Source organism: Ixodes scapularis, unplaced genomic scaffold, assembly GCF_016920785.2.
Source record: "Ixodes scapularis isolate PalLabHiFi unplaced genomic scaffold, ASM1692078v2 PGA_scaffold4__175_contigs__length_147842914, whole genome shotgun sequence".
In the NCBI taxonomy this organism is placed as follows: Eukaryota; Metazoa; Arthropoda; class Arachnida; order Ixodida; family Ixodidae; genus Ixodes; species Ixodes scapularis.
In genome coordinates, this window is record NW_024609879.1 from 139,674,748 (window position 1) to 139,695,995 (window position 21,248).

Genomic DNA, 21,248 nt, shown 5'->3' on the forward strand with positions numbered 1-21,248 from the left:
AAGTGTGAAGGAGTTGAAACGGAAGTCTGCTAGGTGACCAAGAGATACTGATTGTTTTACGACTTGTGAAACGGTGAGGCATCAGCTACAACTGGGATTGCTGTGGCATGACACATTAGATTGCTCAAACCACATTACCGTGCATGTAAATACTGTTTGATGAATGCCCGTGCGAGATTTGTTACTACTTGAGCAAGTTGTCCTGTAGTGCTGTAGACAGATGGACCTTAGCACCGTAGTTTTGAACACTACAGCCATATAGTGACGTGAATCTTGATAGAGTTTTGCAAACATTACTTTAGGATCAGAAAGCACCGTTGGTGTCGTGCGACACATGGTCTTTGTGTGCTGGCAGAAATGGAGATCGAGTTGTGGTAGCAGTCTTGTAATGTGTGCATGTTGGTTTGCACCTGATCAGTTTCATATGTTGGTAGTTGGAGGTGTCATCATTCATTATTTTTTTATCTTGTTTTGTGATCAGCTATTTATCATTAACGCTGTATGTTGACTAAACGAATCAGTGTCTACTTGCTATCTCCTGAGCCTCGTAATGAGGCAGGCCCATAGATATAATTTAAAGACCAATAAAATTGTTCCGCATTATTCGGTGCTTGAATGTGCACCTGATAATGGCATCATGTGCATCAACTTTCCGCTTAGAAGGCATGAACTCAAAGTTTCTTTCCAGTAAAGCTGCATGCGAACTGAGCCAAACTTGCAATGCCTTCACTCTTGCATCAAAGTCTCATACTTGTTGACCAACTAGAACAATACCGTTTTTAGCGTGCTTAGTTCTCGTCATACTGTCAACACTTTTTAAGTTCTAGATGTACCGTTCGCCTTTCGTAAATATTTTGAAGCGCTTACCGTTGTGTACAGGTGCTAGGAACAGCAAGTAGGAACTGCAACTCCACACTTGTAAATGAATTTTCGATTCTGCTTCCTTTGCAGACGGTAAAATTCTACAGCCAAATACACAATTTCTGCCAGAAACTTCTTTTCCACGCTCCCAGAGGAGTCGGTGTACTGGTTTTGCGTCGACAAGAGTTGTTAGTTTTGGTGGTTTCGAGGCATGCCGCCATTTTACTGAAACGTGCGGAGCTTGGCCCCTTGTCATTTTGCCTCGAGTGTGTAAAAAATGTGAGCACGGCTTTGTTATTTGCAGACGAAATAAAACTTGTACATAGCATTGAGTCCTTCTTTTTAGCGTAACTTCCACGAAGTGCCTTGGGTGATTTCAGTCTAGTTTATTATCTACACATTACAAATGTCGCCGTGTAAGCTTCGACTCTCGTAGGGACGTTCACTTCGGGTCTTTTTGAGCGGGGCTGTCTTCCGGCGTAAGACCGCTGTCCCGCGCAAGCTGCTGGAGCTGTTCAGTGGCCGTGGGAAAAACGGAGACAAACTTGCTGAGCCTTTCGCTGGGGAACTCTTCGAGGTTCAGCTCCGTGGGTCGGTTTGTAAAGGGCGTCCAGAACCCTAAAGCGTCGAAGCAAAATAGAACTTAATTAACGATATAAATGTAACACCATTATTTTTTTTTTTTTTTAAAGCAATAGCTCATAGCTTCCTCTATACTCACAAAGCCTGGCAGTTCGATGATGTCGCCATAGAGCCCCCGGTCGCAGATTTAGAGCAAAGGATCTGGCAGCACAGATTATTTCTCGAGGAGTGCGGTAGTGAGCGCACAGCTTTTGAGCGGCGAGGACTTGAGACACACTGTTCACTATGGCTCGGGAAAAACTGATGCGACTGGCTGCTGATGTCGAGGCTACGCCACAGTCCTCGCCACTCACTACCGCACTCCCACAGCCACAGACCAGCTGAAGACGCCCTCAAGACCACCTGCGTTGTCTGGGCAGTTGTGTGCCCTATGGCGCATGGACCGGCAAAAACTCCAAGCAGGGGATACTTGCCTTTCGACGCTGTTCCCGTGTATCAATATCTGTAATAAATCAGCCCCGGTAGCTTGCCCCACAATTTCGAGCGTTTCGGGAGGAACCAACTGAACGATGAGGGAAGGAGAAACAGAAAAGACAACCTACCGCTGGACTACCAACTATTTTAATAAATCATCCTCCTCTTCTATTAGTTTTTATGCGTACCCATTTTTTTCTTTGAATCCCGAATTGTGTTGCCCCTTTTTTTCTATTTATACTGACTATTTACAGGGTGCCTTGCAGAAAGAGCTTTTCTTGAGGTTGCAGGGTTATTGAGGCTCATTGATCAGCTGGTTCCACCCATAATGCATAATAACCAACTCGCTCAACTCATTGACGTAGTAATTTTGAGCACAAACGAAACAGACAAAACCGAAACAGGAACGAGGAAGGGGTGGAGTTCCATTTACCCTCGACAACACGAGAAAAAAGTATAGTGTACTTCGGCGTCTCGCCGCAGCGGGGCACCCGTTGCATGACTCTCCCCTTATCCGTTGTTTGCCGCCCTACCTTTTCACTTTTGGTGGCCGCGTCACGCGACTTTCTGCCAAGCTTTGTCAGTACAGAGGAGGCTATCGATAGCTGTACGTGGGAACACTCCACGGACCTTTCTTGCTCATGCTGCTCTGACCTTGTGATGTCATGTGACATTACGGTGTCACGTGATATCACGGTCTTTCCCTTAAATTTTGATACAAAGTGTTGCTTGTTAAAACCCTATCAAGTGCTATCTCACCTCCGTTGCATCTGACGGAGTCTATGCCACGAAATATTTCTTAATCTAGGTTTGAATGATATGGACAAAGGAGTCAAAGGTACCTCTGCTGATTAAAGAAGTGTGCACGCTGATCAAACATGCACGCACGCTTTCCTCGTCTCCTCGGAAGTGACAAGAAAAGTTGTCCCCGAGTTTTGGCGACGAGATCGAACTATAGACCAACACACTGTTTACAAACAAGCCAGCGTTTGCCCACACCAGGTGTGGGCACTGCGCAAGTGCAGGAACCAGATTCGCATGAGGTGAAGCTTCTGCGCATGCGCAGTGGCGACAACAGCACCACCGCAGAGGTGTGACGTCAAAGCCGCGTGTTGGTCTATAGGGGGTGCAGTTTCATTATCATCATCATCACCACAAACAATCGCTGTGTGGCAAACAACTCCGATGCCAGCACTCGCCCAGCGTAGGCCGCATTGTTTCCGAGTTTGCTGCATATAGTGATACGATGCGCACTTGCTGCATTCCGCACCGCTCGATCCAAGCATGAATTTGAACTGGGTATATGCAGCGTGGAGGACAGCAGCACGTACGCGACGATGCGGACACTGCCCGCCGTCGGCTGTGGTGCTGACGACTCAATGACATGATCGCGTTTGAGCACGTCCTCTCCTTCAGCGAGACACCGCTTGCTTTCGCCGATGTCGTCCACGACTGTCGCAAGAGATGGGGTTACTGAAAGGTTAAGTATGTGTTTTGTGAATAATTTAAAAAAAAACGCGGCTGCCGCGTCAGCCACGGATGATCCAGTGCGCGTGGCCGACACTTCTGCCTTCCAAGCTGACTTCGATGACATTGAATGCAAGAGAGGACTAGATTATACATATCTTTCACGAGCCTCACGCCGTCGTCTTCCATGGCAGCGAATGCACTAATGACTGCAGTCGGAGGGTTTGTTTACCACACAGCGTTAGTTCAGTTCCCGAGGTGGCCACTCGGGAGTGCCACTCCTCAATCTCCTACCCAATAGATCCAAGTCTGGTGATGCATCAGCATGGCTAGAGCTAAGAAAAAGCATACAACTAGCGTCAAGATCCATTGGAGCAAGCTACGAGTTTGTAAAGCTATGGGAGCATCAGTCACTGATGCTCCCATGGCTTTGGCTATGGGAGCATAACTCGGGCGCAGTCAACTCTTTCAATAAAAATAAAAAAAAGGCCATTGTGAATTTTCGTTTCTAGACACCCTGTACTTCAGCGTGTACTTGCCCTGGATGCTGGGATGGTCGGTGTGGGCGAATTTGCGAAGCCGCACGATCGGCATGCCGGACCGCGTCCGCAGGTACTCGATCCACTTGACCAGCTCCGCGGAGCTCTGGTCGGCGACTCGCATGGTGTCTCGCTCCCCGTTGAGGTACTCGGCGACCACGACCGGGTCGCGGTGTCTCCTGGGTTTCAGGTATACCACGATGCCCGGGTTCTGGCGAGCGAAGTCGACGAGCTCCTTCTCGATGTACTCGCGAAGGCCCCGACTCGAACCGTGGGTCTTGCAGAATTTGAACGTCAACCGCTGCAACTGGCAGACATAGCGGCCCACTCCGTTGTTCAGCGTGGTCTTGATGTAACCGCTCGCCTTGTGAGCCATCCCGAGTTTCGTTGCTTGAAAATTAGGAACCTTTCTGGGTTGTCTCGTTCAGTAACACATGGTCGGCGCCATGTTTAAATTAGACGAGTGGATGGATGGACGACAGGACTATGCACCTTTCTTTTCTAGGTAGATAGCTAAATACGACGAAAAACCACAAAAACTCTGAATTAGGCAATGGCTTGTGCCACCTGCCGTGTCATAACGAAATTTAAATTACACTCGCAGAAGGAGCTTACATGCGCACAAAAGGAGAGGCGCTATCAAGCGGCTCCGGTGCAGCGTCCAACTTGGCTACTGCGCAACGGTGGCGCACAACTGGGCATGCGGCGGCGTTAGCAGCCGAATGCAGCTCCGGAGTTCCCGGGTGGGCCGATAGGGGCGCCGCGTCGCTGGCTTCTCTCTCGTACGTCCATCCAAAGAGCATATTCGTAGGACTCAATTGTCATAGAGATCAGTGGTAGGTCCAGAGGGTAGGTCTACCCAGCCGACTCCGACCAAACTGTTATGCTCATATTCGCCGCTATGATTTTCAGCGCAGGCGACGTGTATATGACCTTCGCTACCGAAAGCGAAGCACTCTGGGCTCTTCCGACCAATCAGTAAGAGCGAAGGGAAACGACCGTTTTTGTCTTTTTTGTTTTGTTTGCGCTCGCTCGTCACTCCAAGCTTTCAAACCGTTCCGCGCGTGCTAAAATCGAAAGTGCGGATTTTACGGCAAGTACGGTGCGACGCTGCTGCGCGCTTATAATAATTAGAGATGTACGTCTCTAATTTGACGGAGATTCTGCCGAGTGTTTTGCGTGCCTCATGACGGCGTTTTACGGAGTCTACAGCGCGGCGAAGTAACCTCGGAGTGCTCATTCTTCTGCTTTCCAACAGATGACAGGTGAACCTCTATATCAATTTTTTTTTTTTTTTTTTTTTGTCAGCGTTCGAAACTCGATTTTTCCATCAGAGCATCGAAATGGATTGCGTATGCAAATCGCCGGGACTTTGGAAGCCTGCCCGGCTTGCCGACGAGCAAGCTGCGCCAGCGTTTGTGCAGCGAGCGCTTCGGCGCTACCGTGTTTGCAAGATTTGGTTGTAGGAAGATTCGTTTGTGGAAAAACGCGTGCCCCACCGTTCTTGTTACGAATCCGTTGCTGCAAGGACTTGCTCCTCTGGGTGAGTTGTGTAGTATTTCAATTTTTTCATTTAAGTAGTTCTCGCCACACTAACCAGATGGCGCCACCGTTACACCATTGTCCGTGTTATCAGGGTTGCGTCCCCGTGGCGCTCAACCCCCACGTTGTTGACCGTTAAATAAATGAGTTGCGACCCAGCGACCCAGCCACCGACCGCGTCGGACGTCTCTCTCTCTCCGTCCGGGGCTCCCGCGCCCGGCCCCGCCGGCGCCCGCCGCTCACCTCTTCGGCATGTAAGACCCCTCGTTTTCCGCAGGCCCACGCAGGCCCTGCTCTTCTTTTTTTTTACGGGTGTCCGAGTTTTTCATTAATACAACATTTTTGGCGACGAGGAATTTACAACAAGTTGCTGTCAGAGCAATCTTCAGTTAATTTGACAGCTTCGTGTTTATATGTTAGGATAGAGTACCGATAAAGCACCTACAGTCAGATGTAGTCACTCCAAAACAGTAGTTGTTCTCTTTCTTTCTTAATTGCATTGCCTATTAGCGAGTTTGTTTATGATTTATTTATCGTTTATTCTTATGCAGCTCACCTGCAAGCCTTTTCCTTTATTTCGGGGTTGATTTGTTTGTTTGGGTATTCAGAAGTTTAGTTTGTGGGAGTTGTTTTAGAGCCATTTAGATATATAATTCGATGATAAGTGTTTTTCTCTTAGTTTGTACGTTGAAGTAATTAATTTCGTTTTACATATTTGACAACCTTACTGTGTTTAGTGCCTACTACAGTTCTTGATTCCCCTTTGAGGGCGGTGGACTGCCAACGGAGTTTGTAGATACGGGTTTGAAATACCGCAACTCATTTGAATGGGGTTCAATAAAAAAATGCATTTCAATGAACGTGCTGTTTCTGTTTGATTGCACTGGTATTATCACGTGAAGCGCAGTTGTTGTGAAGTGTATCGCGAGCGGCTCGTCTGCTAGACCGATGCCGTGCTGGCCGCCCACAGCGGCCGGCGCGGCACCAGGGCACCAGTCTAGCAAACAAACCAGAAAAAAAAAAAAAGAAAGAAACCGGGGGAGGGGGGGGGGGGGGGGGGGGGGCAGGAGGAGGAGGGCGCACGGCGCACGCCAACGGCAGTGGTGGCGCCATCTGGCAGTCTTTCGAGTCCAATTTTAATCTCCGACCAGACGTATGTTCGCCTTCCTGCCACTAGCGCCTCGTGGCGCTAGTTTTTCCTTACCATGGTGGAGGCTACAGCTGCACTCGGCTGGCGTTAGTGCGTCTGCCGCGGCTATGACGTCACTCCTCTGGAATGTGCAGACCGGCAAGGCGCGCGTGGCGGCGGCTCCGGCGCGCCAGTTGTGTACCATGTGACGTCACTGCTCCACGCGCATGCGCATCACGGCTCTTCAGGAGCCACGCGAAACTGCTCAACCTCGGCCAGTGTAGCTCACGCTACGAAAAAAGCTGGGAAAAGGCTGGAAATATGAGCGAAATGATTCTTCGCAAAGTTTCTGGTAGAACAAGCCGCGAAGTTCCGAATTCGAATCCTCTTGGGAACTAAAAATGGGGGGCGGGGAGTTTCAATTTGCAGGGGGGTCGGAGGGGGTAGGCACAAGGAGTTAATTATCACGGTGGTAATTACTTTTTTCTCTCTGCAATTTACGCAAAACCCCGAGACGGAGGGGAAGGAAGGACGGCACAATACGAAGTCTCAAACACAGCTTCATGTTGTGTCGCCCTTCCTTCCCCCATCTCGGGGTTTTGTCTAAAATGTTAAACGTTCACCAACTTGTTTGCGTCGTAACTTTTTGTTCTTTTCTCTATTTACTTCACTCCTTTTCCACCATTCTTTTTTGTTCTGCGTGTGGACAGAGATGCATTTGTGGTGCCCGACAGAGGTTTAATGAAGAATGCGTAATTCCCTGAAGAAAGCACAGAGATAAAAGGAACGTCAGAAAATATCAGCCACGGTATGAGTACTATGATACCACAAGTAATATCAATACCTTCACGCCAATGGGAGGAAGAGGAAAGGAGCTAAGCAGCCTGGAGAGGCGACAAAACGGCTTGTGCTCTCATGCCACTGTGCCACGGTGGAAGAAACACATTTAGGTGATGACCGCAGTGGGGAGCGAGCGACCAGATCGTGTTCGGAGCTAGCCTCGAACCGGGAATGGTTAGTTCCGCACCGCCGCATAGGGCGCTGAGGTATGAGGTCCCTCCTCGGCGGCCACGGGGCCAGAGTGTTGGAGACGTAGCGTGCTTGCCCTTTCCGTGGCGTGGTGGTGGTGTGCGGCCAGTCGCTGGCCTCGTGTTTTGCTCTGGTGCTGCGTCGATCACAGGTGCCACCATCGTGCACGAAGGTGAGCCTTAACTCAAAGAAGGAGGAGGAGAACACAGATTTAGGGACTCTGGCCACTTGGTGGTGGTGGTGCGGTACAACAAGAGGCGGTGAGTGAGGGAATGTAGGACCACCGCTGGGAGAAGCAACCGGAGTGGTCGGTTTGGGAGGGATCCCATATATACTTGGAAACCTTCTATCCCCATGCGAGTGAAGCGCGCTCGGTGCGTCAAACATAATGTGGCCGCAGCGTCGGACAGAAAGTTATCACCTAATTGTGTTTCTTCCACTGGGTACAACAAGAAGTGGTGAGCAAGGGGATGCGGAACCACCGCTGGGAGAAACAATTGAAGTGGTCGGTTTGGGAAGTACCCCATACTCAGGCGCCATCTAATTCCGTGCGAGTGAAGTGCTCGGTGCACTGAACATAATGTGGTCGCCGCGTCGGACAGAGAGTCGTCACCTAAATGTGTTCCTTCCACTGTGCTTTTAAGCCGGTGCGCTCGAGAAAACAACGGTTTCACGCAAAATTTTGCGTTTTTTTTATGCGAGAGCATCAATTGTTTTATGGAGCGCAACTGGCGTTAGCTGTGACTGCAAAAAACGGGCATCTAAATAAACAGCAGTTAAAATGGTTGCGACGCGTCATATCAAATGCCTCGTCATGGAAGTCAGTGGGGCGCTTGTTGTATCGGCAAGAGCAGGGGTCCTGGGTTCAATCCCCACCCCTGCCAGTTTCGATCTGGATGAGCATCGCATCGGCCTGCGGTTGTGTATCACTACTGCGTGATGCACATTAAAGACCCTAGGCTAGCGGTTGTACTGCACTGGCTAAATTGCTCGTCTACAGCTGGGGGACTCGTCGCCCGTTGAGGTGGACCAAGTTCTAGGCTGTATAAACATACACACGACCCAATTTTTGTTTTTAGCAGGGGTCCGTGTCACACGAGTGAATGACGTTTTAGCGAACAGCGACATTTGAACAAATCAACGTTTTAGCGACACCCCGCGCTGCGCGAAGTGGCGGCTCATTACAAAAATGTGAACCCACTTGGCTCACCCGTAAATGCCTCACGATGATGATTATGAATCTATCATTCGAATAGTGGCAACAAAACATTTTCCCCCCTTGTGAAAATATATAGTTCCTATTCACACAGCAATTAATACTCTAAGTACTCTTCTAAACTTCGTAGTCTCTAAACCAGGCAGGAGGCACTTTCTTACATCCACACCTCCGAGGTTTCACCAATGGTGTTTCTGGTGGTGGCATCGTCGAAACATCCTGTTCAGGAATGTCTTCAGTTTCAGTGGCCTGTTCTAACTCTGAAAGAGTCTCTTGCTCCTCACTGGGCTGCCACAGTATTTTGGGTAGAACATCATCCGGTATGCTGAAGCCAGTGCCACGTGGTGTAGTAGGCCCCCAAAATGCAGCAATTAACTCTTCGTTCAATATTTTCCCGTCGTCGAGCAAGTATGTGACCTTTCTTTATATTGCACCGCATCACCTGGTTGAAATTCCCGAGCCTTTGCACTTCGCCTAGCATCGGCATATTTCTTCACCTTCTCTTCGAGTTCCTGCTTGGTTTCTGAAGATGCTCCGGCCACTGGAAGATGAACCAAGCCCGCGAGATACAGCTTTGTCCTAAGATTTCGGCCATGCTGCAAGTAGGCTGGTGTTGAATTGGGTGAGGAGTTGCTCTGTAAACTCTAAGGTATTCAGTGGCCGCCCCTTGCAAAGGGTGGTATACACACAAATGAAGCTGGCGGATTCCTCCTTCTCAGAGGAAGTCCTTGAACGGTAATGAAATAAACTGACTGCCGTAGTCCGTCATCACTTCTGATGGGTAGCCTTCTCTGCTGCAAATTGAATGCAGGAATCTGATCGCTGTAGTTGTTGTCGCATTGTTTGTGAATGCCACCTCTGGACAGCAACTGTAGTAAGTTCACAACGGTAATCATGAATCAGCAGTGTTGTGGGCATGTTTGAATGGTCCGACCACATCTATTTCCGATTACTCCCATGGTCTTGAAGGTAGGGGAACGGGCTGAAGTAGTGGCAGAGATGCTGGTTTCCACGCACCATTCCTGGATGAGCACCATGAGCCAAGACAATGACTGTTGCTGTCAGAGTAGACGGCAGATTGATCCTATCTCCTTGGAGACCTTCCATCTTGGACAGCTCTGAACAGATCTTGAAGTATGGCCGCAGTTGGTCGTCCTGAGTGCTCTTTGATGGCCAGCGACTTTGAATTGCACTCGGAAAACTTCTGTATGTAGAAATCTTTGGATGTCTCCTGTTGTAGTTCATGTGTATAGACGAACAGTTGGTCACCTGACATACCTCTTCTTCCTCTTCAAGCTGTTTGAAAATCCGGGCGACATTACATTGTAGATCCTTCAATTCGAAGCAATAATGCCGACAGTGCATCAAGTCCTAGAAGAGTGGTTCCTTTCAATACGACGTACAGAAAGGTTGGTGTGCTCCATTCCCTATAAACCAACACGCGTCCCTGACGTCACGCAGCTGCGGTGGCGCTGTCGACGGCACTGAGCATGCACAGACACTTCACTTCACGTCTATAGGATAATGTAGCAGTAATGCAACCTTACAATGGAATTGGTTTCCTGGAATAGTCAGGTACTAGCTTTCACTTCCGCAGCTCGCAGAGGCTTGCTCGTCGGTAAGATTGTCTTGTATACATCTCATGACATGATGAAAACCGATGTCCACCAAGCATGTAACATCCTTTCCTTCAACATTCACGGTGACATACACCGCAGGAGACTCGATTGGTGTTTTTACTTGTAGTAGATGAACATCTTGCTCAACACCTGCGTGGTTAATCGCCACCTTGCACGTGCTGCTTGGCGCACTTCTTTCTCCTCAACAGACTGATCCGAAGTGTCCGTGTTTACGACATTCGTGACGCTCACTCTTTCTTGCGATGCATTTTGATTAATTGGACCAATGCAGCATTGAGCTGCCCCCCCCCCCCTCCCCCCCCATCTGTAGCACGTTGCATTCTTCGGTGGAGCTTGGTTGGAAACGCTTGGGCCAGCCCGACTGGCTCTTCCGGCCAACTTTGGCTCTTTATCGTGTACCACCTGAACTGGCGCAGAACTTGCCGAGATGTTATTCACTTGCTGGTTTTCCCTTCTGCTTTGCTCCACCTGACGAGCCAGTAGGATGGCCCTGTCTAAAGTGAGCGCAGCGCCCTCGAGCAGAAGACATTCTTGTACCTTTTCAACCAGTTGGTCGCGTAGAGCCTCATCCAGACTCTTGGAACAGTCTTGGTGGGCACGTAGAAAACAAAATCTTTGTTTCACCACAACATGTCTTCTCCAATGTAGACACTGCAGAGATGTAAGCATTTGTAGTATTCGATGCCGTGCCTTGATTTCCATCTCTGTCCCATGTCCCTGTAGTAGTACCCGATGGCAATGTGTAGAAGATGCGCTGCCACACCGTGCCCGTGTGGATCAACATACCGTAAAATACCGGGCAAGCGCCCACCCAAACTTTGGAGATAATCACAAAAAAATAGGCATTAGTTTTACACATCAATTTACTGTGCACATTTTCTCAGATCTTACAAATCTGGTAATTGGCGTTTAATGTGGAATGGGCAGATGCGCGGTATTCTAAAGTAGCTTTTTTGTTTGGGGCTGAAATCACCGGCGTCCACGACTATCGGGCAATTTCCGAACCTGCACAGGTGCAGGTATATCTACTGGCACGAGCGCTTGTCTTTCTTCATGGTTTTGTTTGTGCAAGAACACATGCAGATGATCCGAGATCAAACCCCATGTTTCACCAGCAGCCTTGACAGCGCTGTACCCAAAGTATGAAGCAGAGTACACAGCCAATCACACAAACAGGCAAGCCCCAAAACAAGACATAGCAGATGCCTTGATTCTGTACTGCCAAGTGACCATTCGACACGACACCCAACCAATGCCGAGAAATGTTTATTAAGGTGCAGTGAAGCATGCCAAGGAGGTCTACGCATTGCAGGCTCAATGCATAGAGCCTACAAAACTGAACCACAGTTAGGACCTCCATCAATGCAGACCCAAAGAGCTGGACCATGTCTTCAGACCTCAAGAGGCACTCCCACCTGCACAAAGAAACAAAACCCTTCAGGACCCAGCTCCAGATATCCGCTCTTCAGCACCACCAGCAACATGCAAATCAGAAGTACATATAGTGATTCGGTGTGTAGGGTTTATCCCCAGTGGAATGCGTAAGAGTGGTACATGATTCATCACAATGCCACTAAGCACGTGCAACTTAAAGCAAAAAAAAAAAAAAAAAAAAAAAAAAAACTCACCAAAAACAGGCAGGGCTTTCTCAGCACTTGAACAGCCTCCCACATCTGTACAGCACACTGCAACATCAAGATGCAAACAAGAATAGCTCAGTTCAAAGAAAAGTGCCTGTGCACCATAGCTTTGTCTGTCTGCAACGTGCAAATCAGAAGTACATATAGTGATTCGGTGTGTAGGGTTTATCCCCAGTGGAATGCATAAGAGTGGTACATGATTCATCACAATGCAAGCACATCCAACATAAAGCAAAAAAAAGAAAACTCACCAAAAACAGGAAGGCACCCCTCTCAGCATTTGAACAGCCTCCCATATCTGTACAGCACACTGCAACATCAAGATGCAAACCAACATAGCTCAGTTAAGAGAAAAGCGCGCATGCACCCATAGGTTTGTCTGTCTTCTACCTGTGTAGCTACAAGACACTCAAAGGGGTACCAAACTGGATTTCGAGATACTGTCTGACAATGCTAACTCAACCTACATGCCCCAAGCATCCTAGAAAACCAAAGATTACCATCATGCACAACTCTTCCCTCTCAAAAATGCAACCCATAGCAGATTAATCTTAGATCAATTGCATAAAAAAGGGTCGTGTTCAAATGTTTTGTTTCATTCTGAAAAGGGAAAAAAGCCACACAATCATAAATTGTTACTGGCATATTTAGGGCAGTTGGGTCAAGATTAATACTATCTTAAAATCAACCTCAGTGCCCCCTCAAAACTGCCATGGGAACAAAATAGAAAGATGCACCTTACCCAAGCAGTCTTGTCACTAGATGCCACTGTATAAAACAATGGGCAACAGTTAAATAACTGCAACAATGCAGTTATTTAAAAAAGGCCTGTCATCGGCCCAAGGCACGACGCAGAGACAACGGGACATTGTTTTCTCCCCGGTTTATTTTGACCAGCGGACGCGCCATCACTTCTCGTCGGGCTTGTTGTACACGTAGGTGAGGCAGCACTTTCCGCAGTACTGCCGGTCGAAGTGGGCGGCCATGAACACACCGGCTCCGCAGTCGTCGCTGGGGCACTCCCGCCTTAGGCGAGTGATCTTGCCATTTTCGTCCACCTGAACAAAGGTGTAAACATCCACGTTTTAAAATGCCATAAAGGCCCTGAAAGTGTGCTCGTTTCATTTGGAGCAGGAAACCGCATTTATGAGTAAGCGGACGACTCCAAACAAAGGTACTGCTGTATAGACATTTTTCGTTTCGTTCCCAGACATGTGGGTTCCATATCTGGTATGCGGGATGAAAAAATAAAACATTTCAACTTGGAGTATGCGAGAGAATATAGATGAGAAAAGACAAAAATGTGACAATTGCACATTTATTGTGAACACCTTCCAGCGATGTAGAGATCAAAATTATGTTCCAACGCATACAAGTGATGACTTTCAAGATGGCTGTGTCCTTCTGAAAAAGGTGTATAGCTGAGCTAGAGTGAACCAAGCAGACCTAGTTTGATAGAAAATGCTAGCACATTTCATGAAGAAGAAATTGACTACCATCTTTTCATGACAAGTCCCAAACTAGAAGACCCAGAGAAGCCCACCTTCATCTGCCAACTCACAATGTGGCAACAATTGCACATCTTGTTACATCAAATCTGCTGCTGAATCTGGAGCAAGAAACACCACTACATAAGATGGATGTTGCTATCGAGACAAATTTTCTTCAGAAAAGCGAGCACTATTTGTCAACTTTCAAAACTTGATGCAATTACGCGGCTAAACTTGGACACACGACTGGGCCAAAAGCGTGGAGCTTCCGTTGCACTTGTCAGCGTAGTGGTGAACCAAGTAGTGCCTGCAAATGAATGATGGGACACGAGTGGCCCAGCTCAGAACTGCTGTTGTGGCACTTCTTGGAGTTCACAGATCGCCCTCCGGACTTTGCAGCGGAACCCGGCCCACCCAAACCTTGTTGCACGGCCACCCCCTCACCTTGTAGAACTTGAGCACGGCCAGCTTGACCTTCTTCTTCTTGTGCTTGTTCTTCTTGGGAGTGGTGTAGTTCTTCTTCTTGCGCTTCTTTGCGCCGCCACGCAAGCGCAGCACCAGGTGTAGGGTCGACTCCTTCTGGATGTTGTAGTCCGACAGGGTGCGCCCATCCTCCAGCTGCTTGCCCGCAAAGATCAGACGCTGCTGGTCAGGGGGGATGCCTGCAAAGACGCGCAACACGGGCATGGGAAAAGCGGCAAAGTCGCGTACAGTTTGTTTGAAGGGGCGGTGCAATGGTTTTCAGACTATGAACTGCGGACATTAATCTGTAGCACCCAAAGAACGAAGTACAGAAAACCGTATTTTCTTGAGAGCGCTAGTTTTAATGTAAAAAAATGAAACAAATCGAAGGTCAAAGTGCTTTTCAACACTCCATGTCGCCTTTCGAGTGAGTACTCTGGGGGATCACGTGGTTTCCCCTTGGGTTTTTCCCTTCAGAAACCCCAGCCGCTTCTTCCACGATTATTGACTTCTAAAAAGATTAGCATTGTCGAAGGTTGCAGTGAGCGATCGACACAAAGGATTGTTCGCCACGGGGGTGACAGCGAGGAGCAGCGGAAGGGTGGACAGGTTTTGTTCACTTCGGCGTATTCCACAGGGTATGTCGCACATCAGTTCCGTTAACCACAAGCGGCAGCAGATCGGCAAATATATCGCTTTCTTTGAGATTATGCACAGGAATAGCAGTTTTTTGAAGCTGATGAAAAAATACAAACTGCTAATTCTTTCAACACTAAAATCGTTACACTAGCCCTTTAACTTCATGCGCGAGCGAAGCTACTAGTGTGCTGCCAAGAACAATGCTTGCACTGCACGAGCGCTCAAAGCTTAGCAGGATTGCGGGAACCTGCTCTTGAAGCTTATAGTGAGCATGCAATCGAGGTGAAATCAAGGATGGCCTTAGTCACAGAAGCTGCTTTGGCACTGCAGAGCCAATCGAGGACAAACAAACTGCTATACGACACACTATGTGTCGTAGCACATATATATATATAAAAAAAAGGAAAATGACAATTTGATAGCTTGTTTGTCAAAGGAAAGTCAAAACAAGAGCTACAATATTTATGGCAATACCTCGTAGTATTTTAGGTGGTCATCTCAAAAAGGTTTTGAGTCAACACCAAAAAAAAAAAAGATATAACAGCCTACTTTAAAGGCAGGAGTCACTAATTGTAGAACTTTACAGACTCGGGGAAGCCACAATAAGCTCCCATTACATCCATGACACCAGTACTGGAGGTAAATCTCCCAGCATAAACTACAAGCCCCAACATCATTAACAAAGTCAAGCGGCCAACTCACCCTCCTTGTCTTGGATCTTAGCCTTGACATTTTCGATGGTATCACTGGGCTCGACCTGCAAAGCACCAAGTCGAACTTGAAGATTCTGCTCTGCAGGTAGCACTAGAGACGTCCTTTAGAAGGACAGCCATCAGAAGTACATTTAGTGATTCGGTGTATGAAGTCTATCACCAGTGAGATTCGTAAGAGTGGTACATGATTCATCCCAGCAAAAGACTACCTTCAGGGAGCACGACAGGCAAACACTCACCTCAAGAGTGATGGTCTTGCCCGTGAGAGTTTTCACAAAGATCTGCATGACCCGCTGCAAGACAAAGTACACTGTGAGAACAGAAAGCTTCTCACAAACGGCAAGCAGACTGCTTCCTTCACAACTGGACGGCTGTCCAGTCAACCAAGCAGGATCAACAAGTAGGTTCATGGCAAAGATTCAAGCACATGAAAGAATTAAAAACGGGGCAGATACTGACAAATCTTTGATCTAGTTTTTTCAGCTGCTGAAAGATTAGCCTTCTGCAAGATAACGAGGACACAGTGGTCCAACTGCCACAGACCGGCCCACCCCATCCAGAAGGAATGCAGCCACACACCACATCCAATCGCAAAACAACTCTCTTTATTCCGCTCAGACGAGGAGGACGGCGTTGATGCAGCCGTCGTTCTCCGGATTGTTGGTCACCTGCGCATACTTTCCCCAGACTACCTTGCCGCCCCGCGTCACCAGTCCCAGCTCGCTCACGTTCACCTCGAGCACCGTGCCCCGAGTCACCACCCCCAGCTGCGAGTAGAGCGGAGAGCTCGGGTTCTTCTTCACCCCAATGATCGGCAGGTAGAAGGTGGCCTTCAGTTCGGGGTGGGTCACGTGCGCCTTCTTGAAGCGCAGCGCCATTGGGCGGATGAAGCGCTCGAACTTGGGTGGCTTCCGCGTGAAGCCTTCGCCGACAAACGTCACTTTCGTCACCATGCGCTTCCAGGCTTTCTTCTTCCGCTTGCCAGTCTTGAGGACCCGGAAGGCCTCCGCATCCCCGACGCCGCGGACCTTCGGCACCGGCACGTCCCACTTGCCCGCCTTCTCTTTCCGCTTCTGCTTGATCATGTTCGAGAGAACCTTGGCGCGCGACTGGTTCTCCCTGTCCAGCAGGTAGACGGGCACGGCTCCCTGGGCGGCGGCTTCGGGCCCCCGCTGCTTCGTCTGCTTTTCCTCGTGCATCTTGAGGGTCTTCTTCATCTGCACCTTCTCCGAGTAGCGCTTCTTGGTCAGCATCTTGGCCTTGAGGCCACGGACAGTCTTCGCTTTCTGCGCATCTTCGTGGACCTGACGGCCCTTGCGCTTCCGCAGTCGCTCGTGGTGATCCAACCGGTAGCCATAGCGGCGCCGGTGGAGCTCAATGTGCTCGTTCTGCGGCATGCTGTTGGGTCGGTCGCCGCTAAGCAGACGACTCTGAGCACCTCCGGAAGAGGGCTGTCGGAGGTACTACGGTGGCCGACTTTGCTATGCCCTCCTTTTCGTTGCAAAGTGCTGTCAAGTTTCGAGGCGATCGCCCTGCAAAGATGCAGTGAGGCACTTTTTCAAGAGCCTGCTCTCTCTACACGAACTACTGTTCCAAAGGCAAAACTAGATCGATCCTAACAAGAGTTTCAAAAAGTGCAAAGGTTTGGTTTAGCAAAAAGTGCCACGATTAAATAGACAAAAAAACTAGCAAAAAAAAAAAAAAGCCAATGACGGAAAATTAACACATATAGGCAAGCCAATCCCTGCAGATCCGATTGTGCCAACCGCCACCACGATCTCCTTGTGGGCCATATGCGCTGGCTAACTTTACAAGCACAAAAAAATAAAAACGCAAGCCAAGAAACCGTTCGAAACTTGACAGCACTACGCATTAGCTATTTTTACTGCTACAGTCTAGCCTACTTATAACAAAGTGTTAAGTAGGGATATCCAAACGAGATGGGGAACTCACCGTCGAATTCTTGTACAGAAAAGAACGCCGAAGTGTCGAAGGAAATAGTCTGCCCTTCAGCTCCGTTATAAGAGGGCTTGACCGTAGCTTGAAACAGGCGGTCGCCAACCAAAAAAGGCCCGCTAAATGATTAACAAAGACCCAACTCGAAAGAAATCTCTGGCAGCAGATTCCGGTGATTGGTACCCGGCGATTCACCACGTTGTAGCGATGCCGTGAGGCATCTGCGCTTCGACACCGGTAACAACTATTGCCGACTAAACGAAGTGTTGTTGGTGTTGTGAAAAATCATCCTTCTCACCCCCAAATATTTCAACCAACCACAAGCTAGTATACCTCTCCCCCCTAGTAATCTTTAGAAAAGATCAGTTAGGATGATCCCTTCCTTCCTCCTCACCCGCCCCCTCCACCCCCCCAAAGCCATCCATCTACCCATTGTGTACAGTTTTCTTGGAAAGTAGAACCGGTATTGACAACAAGGGTTAAGAGGTCGAACGAAGAGTTTACCCACCCCCAAATATTTTAACCAACCACAAGCTAGTATACCCCCCTCTCCCCCACCCAAAGCCATCTATCTACCCCATTGTGTACATTTTTGCTTTCAAAGTCTGTATTGACAAAAAGTTAAGTGGTCGCGAAAGAAGGAATTTTCCTAGTAATCTTTAGAAAAGATTAGTTAGGACGATCCCTTCCTTCCTTCTCACCCCCAAATATTTTAACCAACCACAAACCAATAGACGACCCCCCTCCTCTCATCTTCCAAAATCCATCCACCAATTGTGACCACTTTTAGAGAAAATATTTTACGAAGACCAATAAGATGATTCGTTTCCCAGTTTGCTCCCCAAAATATGCAAAAACAGTTTCTCGCGTGTTTATCTTTAAAAGACGCGTGTCGATGTGCATTTCTTATCAACTACTTCCACTACTGCAGTCTTTTATCAATTTTGTGCGATTGACGTATAACTATAGCCAAGAGTTATAAATACTGGAAATACCCCAAGGCCAAGACAGAAAAAAATGGATTTCCAGACCTCGAACGTGACCGGTGCCGAGGCCTCTCTGCAACAAGTCAACAGAATGCAAGGTGAATATTTTTTTACACTACATGTGTACTAGTAGATGCTTTTCTATTTACTTTACTTAGTTAGTTAGACTTTTGCGAGTAAGGAATTATGGATGGTAGGAGGGGCTGCCGCATAAGCCGCAAAAAGCTTCACTGTACATCTAAGGAACGAAATAATGTGATATACCAAGGCCACCACACCCTTCTTGTTTAGAGATTACTGTTTAAAATTTCATTTACATCTGTTTATTTAAATATAGCAGGATGTCATCCATCTGGCAGCGTGAGAAACTACAGTAAGATTTAGTTAGACTTTTGCGAGTAAGGAATTATGGATGGTAGGAGAGGGCTGCCGTACAAGCCGCAAAAAACTTCACTGCAAATCTAAGAAACGAAATGTGATATACCAAGGCCACCACACCCTTCTTGTTTAGAGATTACTGTTTAAAATTTCATTTACATCTGTTTATTTAAATATAGCAGGATGTCATCCATCTGGCAGCGTGAGAAACTACAGTAAGATGTGACATTGAAAATGTAAGGGGTTGGGGGAGGAGGTCACAGTTTTATCTTACTTCGGATATAAGGTTACACACTTCGAGACGGGATGTTCTTGACATGAGATATTTATTTTCTTAAAGATTACACACAACCTCCTCTTTCCGTAAAAAAAAAAGTATGTCTACACCACCATTAGTGTTGTTTTTACGTTTTCGAAAGAACGGATGTTTTGCGCGATTAAGAAACAGTGCCTGTTCAACATCGATAACTTCTCCTTCTCGCAGAATCTCAACTCTCTCTATATATACAGCTATAGTAGAAACGTGACCATGTGCTTTTCCACACAAAACCTCCACCCACGACTGATATTTCCTTACTCCGATGCTAGACGACCACGGATCCTCCAGCTTTGACGAGTACAAGGTCCTGGCGGATCTTTTCCCCGGAGTCTCCTACTCCTACGACGAGGAAAAGATGCAAGGTAAGAATTCTACTTTTTTAAAGAGTGTGTAAAAGAAACTATATAGCTTTATTTTTATCGCGCAGATGTGGAAGCCGAAGCGGAGTGTACGTGTATCCATGGCCAAGTGGAGAACAATTTGCAGGAAAATTTGTTTGAATTTGGAGAACTACTCAAGGCATGGTCAAAAACAGTTGAGGAACCGAATACCATGAAGAGCACCGTCAAAGACAGCGTCGACAGAAATGAGACGACCGCCAGAGACGATATGCTCATCGGAGAAGATTCCAACACTTCCACAATCAGCACAAGCGGCGATTATATCCATAGTGAAGATTCCAATAACGCGGATGTCAGCAAATTCACAATGGACAACACTGAGGCTGTTGCACACTGCGATTTCACTGGTACCCCCGCCATCAAGACCGTTGACGATGTCTTCTTCGTAGACTTTTGCAACAAGTCGAAAGACAGTCAATTGCCAGCAGGGACGTTCGTACGTACGCACCGTAATATCATTCCGATCAACAAAGCCGAAAACGTGTTTAGACACTTGATAAATTTTAATAATCCGTGTCTTATTCACGGCAGTGTGAACTGGGATAATATCCTAGAGTTATTTTCCCTAACTACAGAAAGTGTGGAATTGACTAAAAACACTGAAACGCCTACCCTATCTTGCACAAGATTAATCCTAAACTCCGTAGAATATATTGAAAATCTCTCCAAAGACGTTGAACACCTAAAAATAACCATTACTAATTTAACAGATACTCTCTTGCACAAAATTGTAACCAAAGCGCCAAGATTAGTTTCTCTCGAAATTACCGATGCTTCAATGTTGTCCGCTCAATCCCTGCAACATGTGTCGTCTTCTTTAAGGGAGTTGCAACATCTAATCATTTATCACTACTTCCGAATGACGAACAAAGGAATCCGCTACTTGGGGCGATCGAATATGAAATTAAAAACTCTCTGTATAATTGGCGACAAAGTAAATGCAAAAACTTTTCATAGAATTGTCCGAAATCACAGAGAACTCCTTTGTGCATTCTGTAATGTAATCGAATAAGTCCCCTACATTTTTTTTTCTGTATATAAAAATTCGCAACTCCCTTAAAGAACATGACACATGTTGCAGGGATTGAGCGGACAACATGTTTTTTTTTCTCTATATATAATTCCACACATTCTGTACAAATGCATTCATTGATTTTCTTTTTATATGTATAGTATTGAACAAGTGTCTTTTTTACTTTAGTTGTTGGTGTTCACCACGTTAACCGATAACAAATGTCTTTCCATGACGTACATAAGTGGTCAGAACATCCAGCATCCAGTACGTTAAGATGGCGGAAAACTTCTTGAGCCTCGGCAACGGAGATGTAGTGGTCAACGAGTCCGCTGCGTACATATGCGCCGTACATTGGAAACATCTCGTTTCGGCCGTTGCAGAAAGGTGGTCTCTACGAGTATAAATAAGTCAAATTAGATTTTTTATGCACTCCTACTATGATTTTCAAAAAAAAATCACTCACCCAATCCACTCCCAATGGACGATCTTCCTCAGAATACCAATCCATGTCCACACGTTAGTTCGCAAAGGCATAAAGTAGTTTTAACATCCCCTCGACACAAAAAGTGTCTTCATTAGGCGAATCCCCTCGACACAAAAACGGGTAGGTTCCAAAATATAAGGGGGGCATCGAAAACGGTCTGGCAAACGAAAAAACCGAGGCACCAACTTGTCCCCGATAAGAATGGAGCCTGACCGCTAAAGCGTCTTGGGAAAAAGAGAGATGTAGACATTCGCAATGTTTTCGTAAAAATTGAAGCGGGACCGCT

General features: G+C 47.4%; 3 protein-coding genes across 3 annotated transcripts; 1 reads left to right on the forward strand and 2 right to left on the reverse strand.

Annotated features, from left to right (window-relative positions):
* Positions 1–1,232: 1,232 nt before the first annotated feature.
* LOC120849750 (39S ribosomal protein L43, mitochondrial) lies at positions 1,233–4,559 on the reverse strand. The gene is made up of 2 exons (XM_040221969.3): positions 3,924–4,559; positions 1,233–1,479 (listed from the first exon to the last, which is right to left on the reverse strand). Exons 1-2 carry the CDS (start codon positions 4,297–4,299, stop codon positions 1,304–1,306), a joined length of 552 nt encoding a protein of 183 aa, XP_040077903.1. The 5' UTR covers positions 4,300–4,559; the 3' UTR covers positions 1,233–1,303.
* An 8,428-nt stretch (positions 4,560–12,987) lies between these two features.
* On the reverse strand, positions 12,988–16,955 carry LOC120849752 (ribosome biogenesis protein NSA2 homolog). Its single transcript, XM_042293460.1, has 5 exons — positions 16,044–16,955; positions 15,663–15,704; positions 15,413–15,467; positions 14,054–14,271; positions 12,988–13,177 (listed from the first exon to the last, which is right to left on the reverse strand). Exons 1-5 carry the CDS (start codon positions 16,818–16,820, stop codon positions 13,028–13,030), a joined length of 1,242 nt encoding a protein of 413 aa, XP_042149394.1. The 5' UTR covers positions 16,821–16,955; the 3' UTR covers positions 12,988–13,027.
* A 1,311-nt stretch (positions 16,956–18,266) lies between these two features.
* LOC120849751 lies at positions 18,267–20,896 on the forward strand. The gene is made up of 3 exons (XM_040221970.3): positions 18,267–18,463; positions 19,332–19,424; positions 19,490–20,896. The coding sequence occupies exons 1-3, from the start codon at positions 18,397–18,399 to the stop codon at positions 20,473–20,475; spliced, it is 1,146 nt and encodes a 381-aa protein (XP_040077904.1). The 5' UTR covers positions 18,267–18,396; the 3' UTR covers positions 20,476–20,896.
* The last annotated feature ends 352 nt before the right edge of the window (positions 20,897–21,248 follow it).

What these genes read in the sequence shown, in the direction of transcription:
- LOC120849750 (XM_040221969.3), bottom strand. Translation starts at nt 4,299, where the DNA reads ATGGCTCACAAGGCGAGCGGTTACATCAAGACCACGCTGAACAACGGA. An exon ending in CGACCATCCCAGCATCCAGG is followed by an intron (nt 1,480 to 3,923) that starts GCAAGTACACGC and finishes TCGACGCTTTAG; the next exon opens with GGTTCTGGACGCCCTTTACA.
- LOC120849752 (XM_042293460.1), bottom strand. Translation starts at nt 16,820, where the DNA reads ATGCCGCAGAACGAGCACATTGAGCTCCACCGGCGCCGCTATGGCTAC. An exon ending in GCATCAACGCCGTCCTCCTC is followed by an intron (nt 15,705 to 16,043) that starts GTCTGAGCGGAA and finishes CGGGTCATGCAG; the next exon opens with ATCTTTGTGAAAACTCTCAC. An exon ending in GCAAGACCATCACTCTTGAG is followed by an intron (nt 15,468 to 15,662) that starts GTGAGTGTTTGC and finishes GGTGCTTTGCAG; the next exon opens with GTCGAGCCCAGTGATACCAT.
- LOC120849751 (XM_040221970.3), top strand. Translation starts at nt 18,397, where the DNA reads ATGGATTTCCAGACCTCGAACGTGACCGGTGCCGAGGCCTCTCTGCAA. An exon ending in ACAAGTCAACAGAATGCAAG is followed by an intron (nt 18,464 to 19,331) that starts GTGAATATTTTT and finishes CTCCGATGCTAG; the next exon opens with ACGACCACGGATCCTCCAGC. An exon ending in CGACGAGGAAAAGATGCAAG is followed by an intron (nt 19,425 to 19,489) that starts GTAAGAATTCTA and finishes TTTATCGCGCAG; the next exon opens with ATGTGGAAGCCGAAGCGGAG.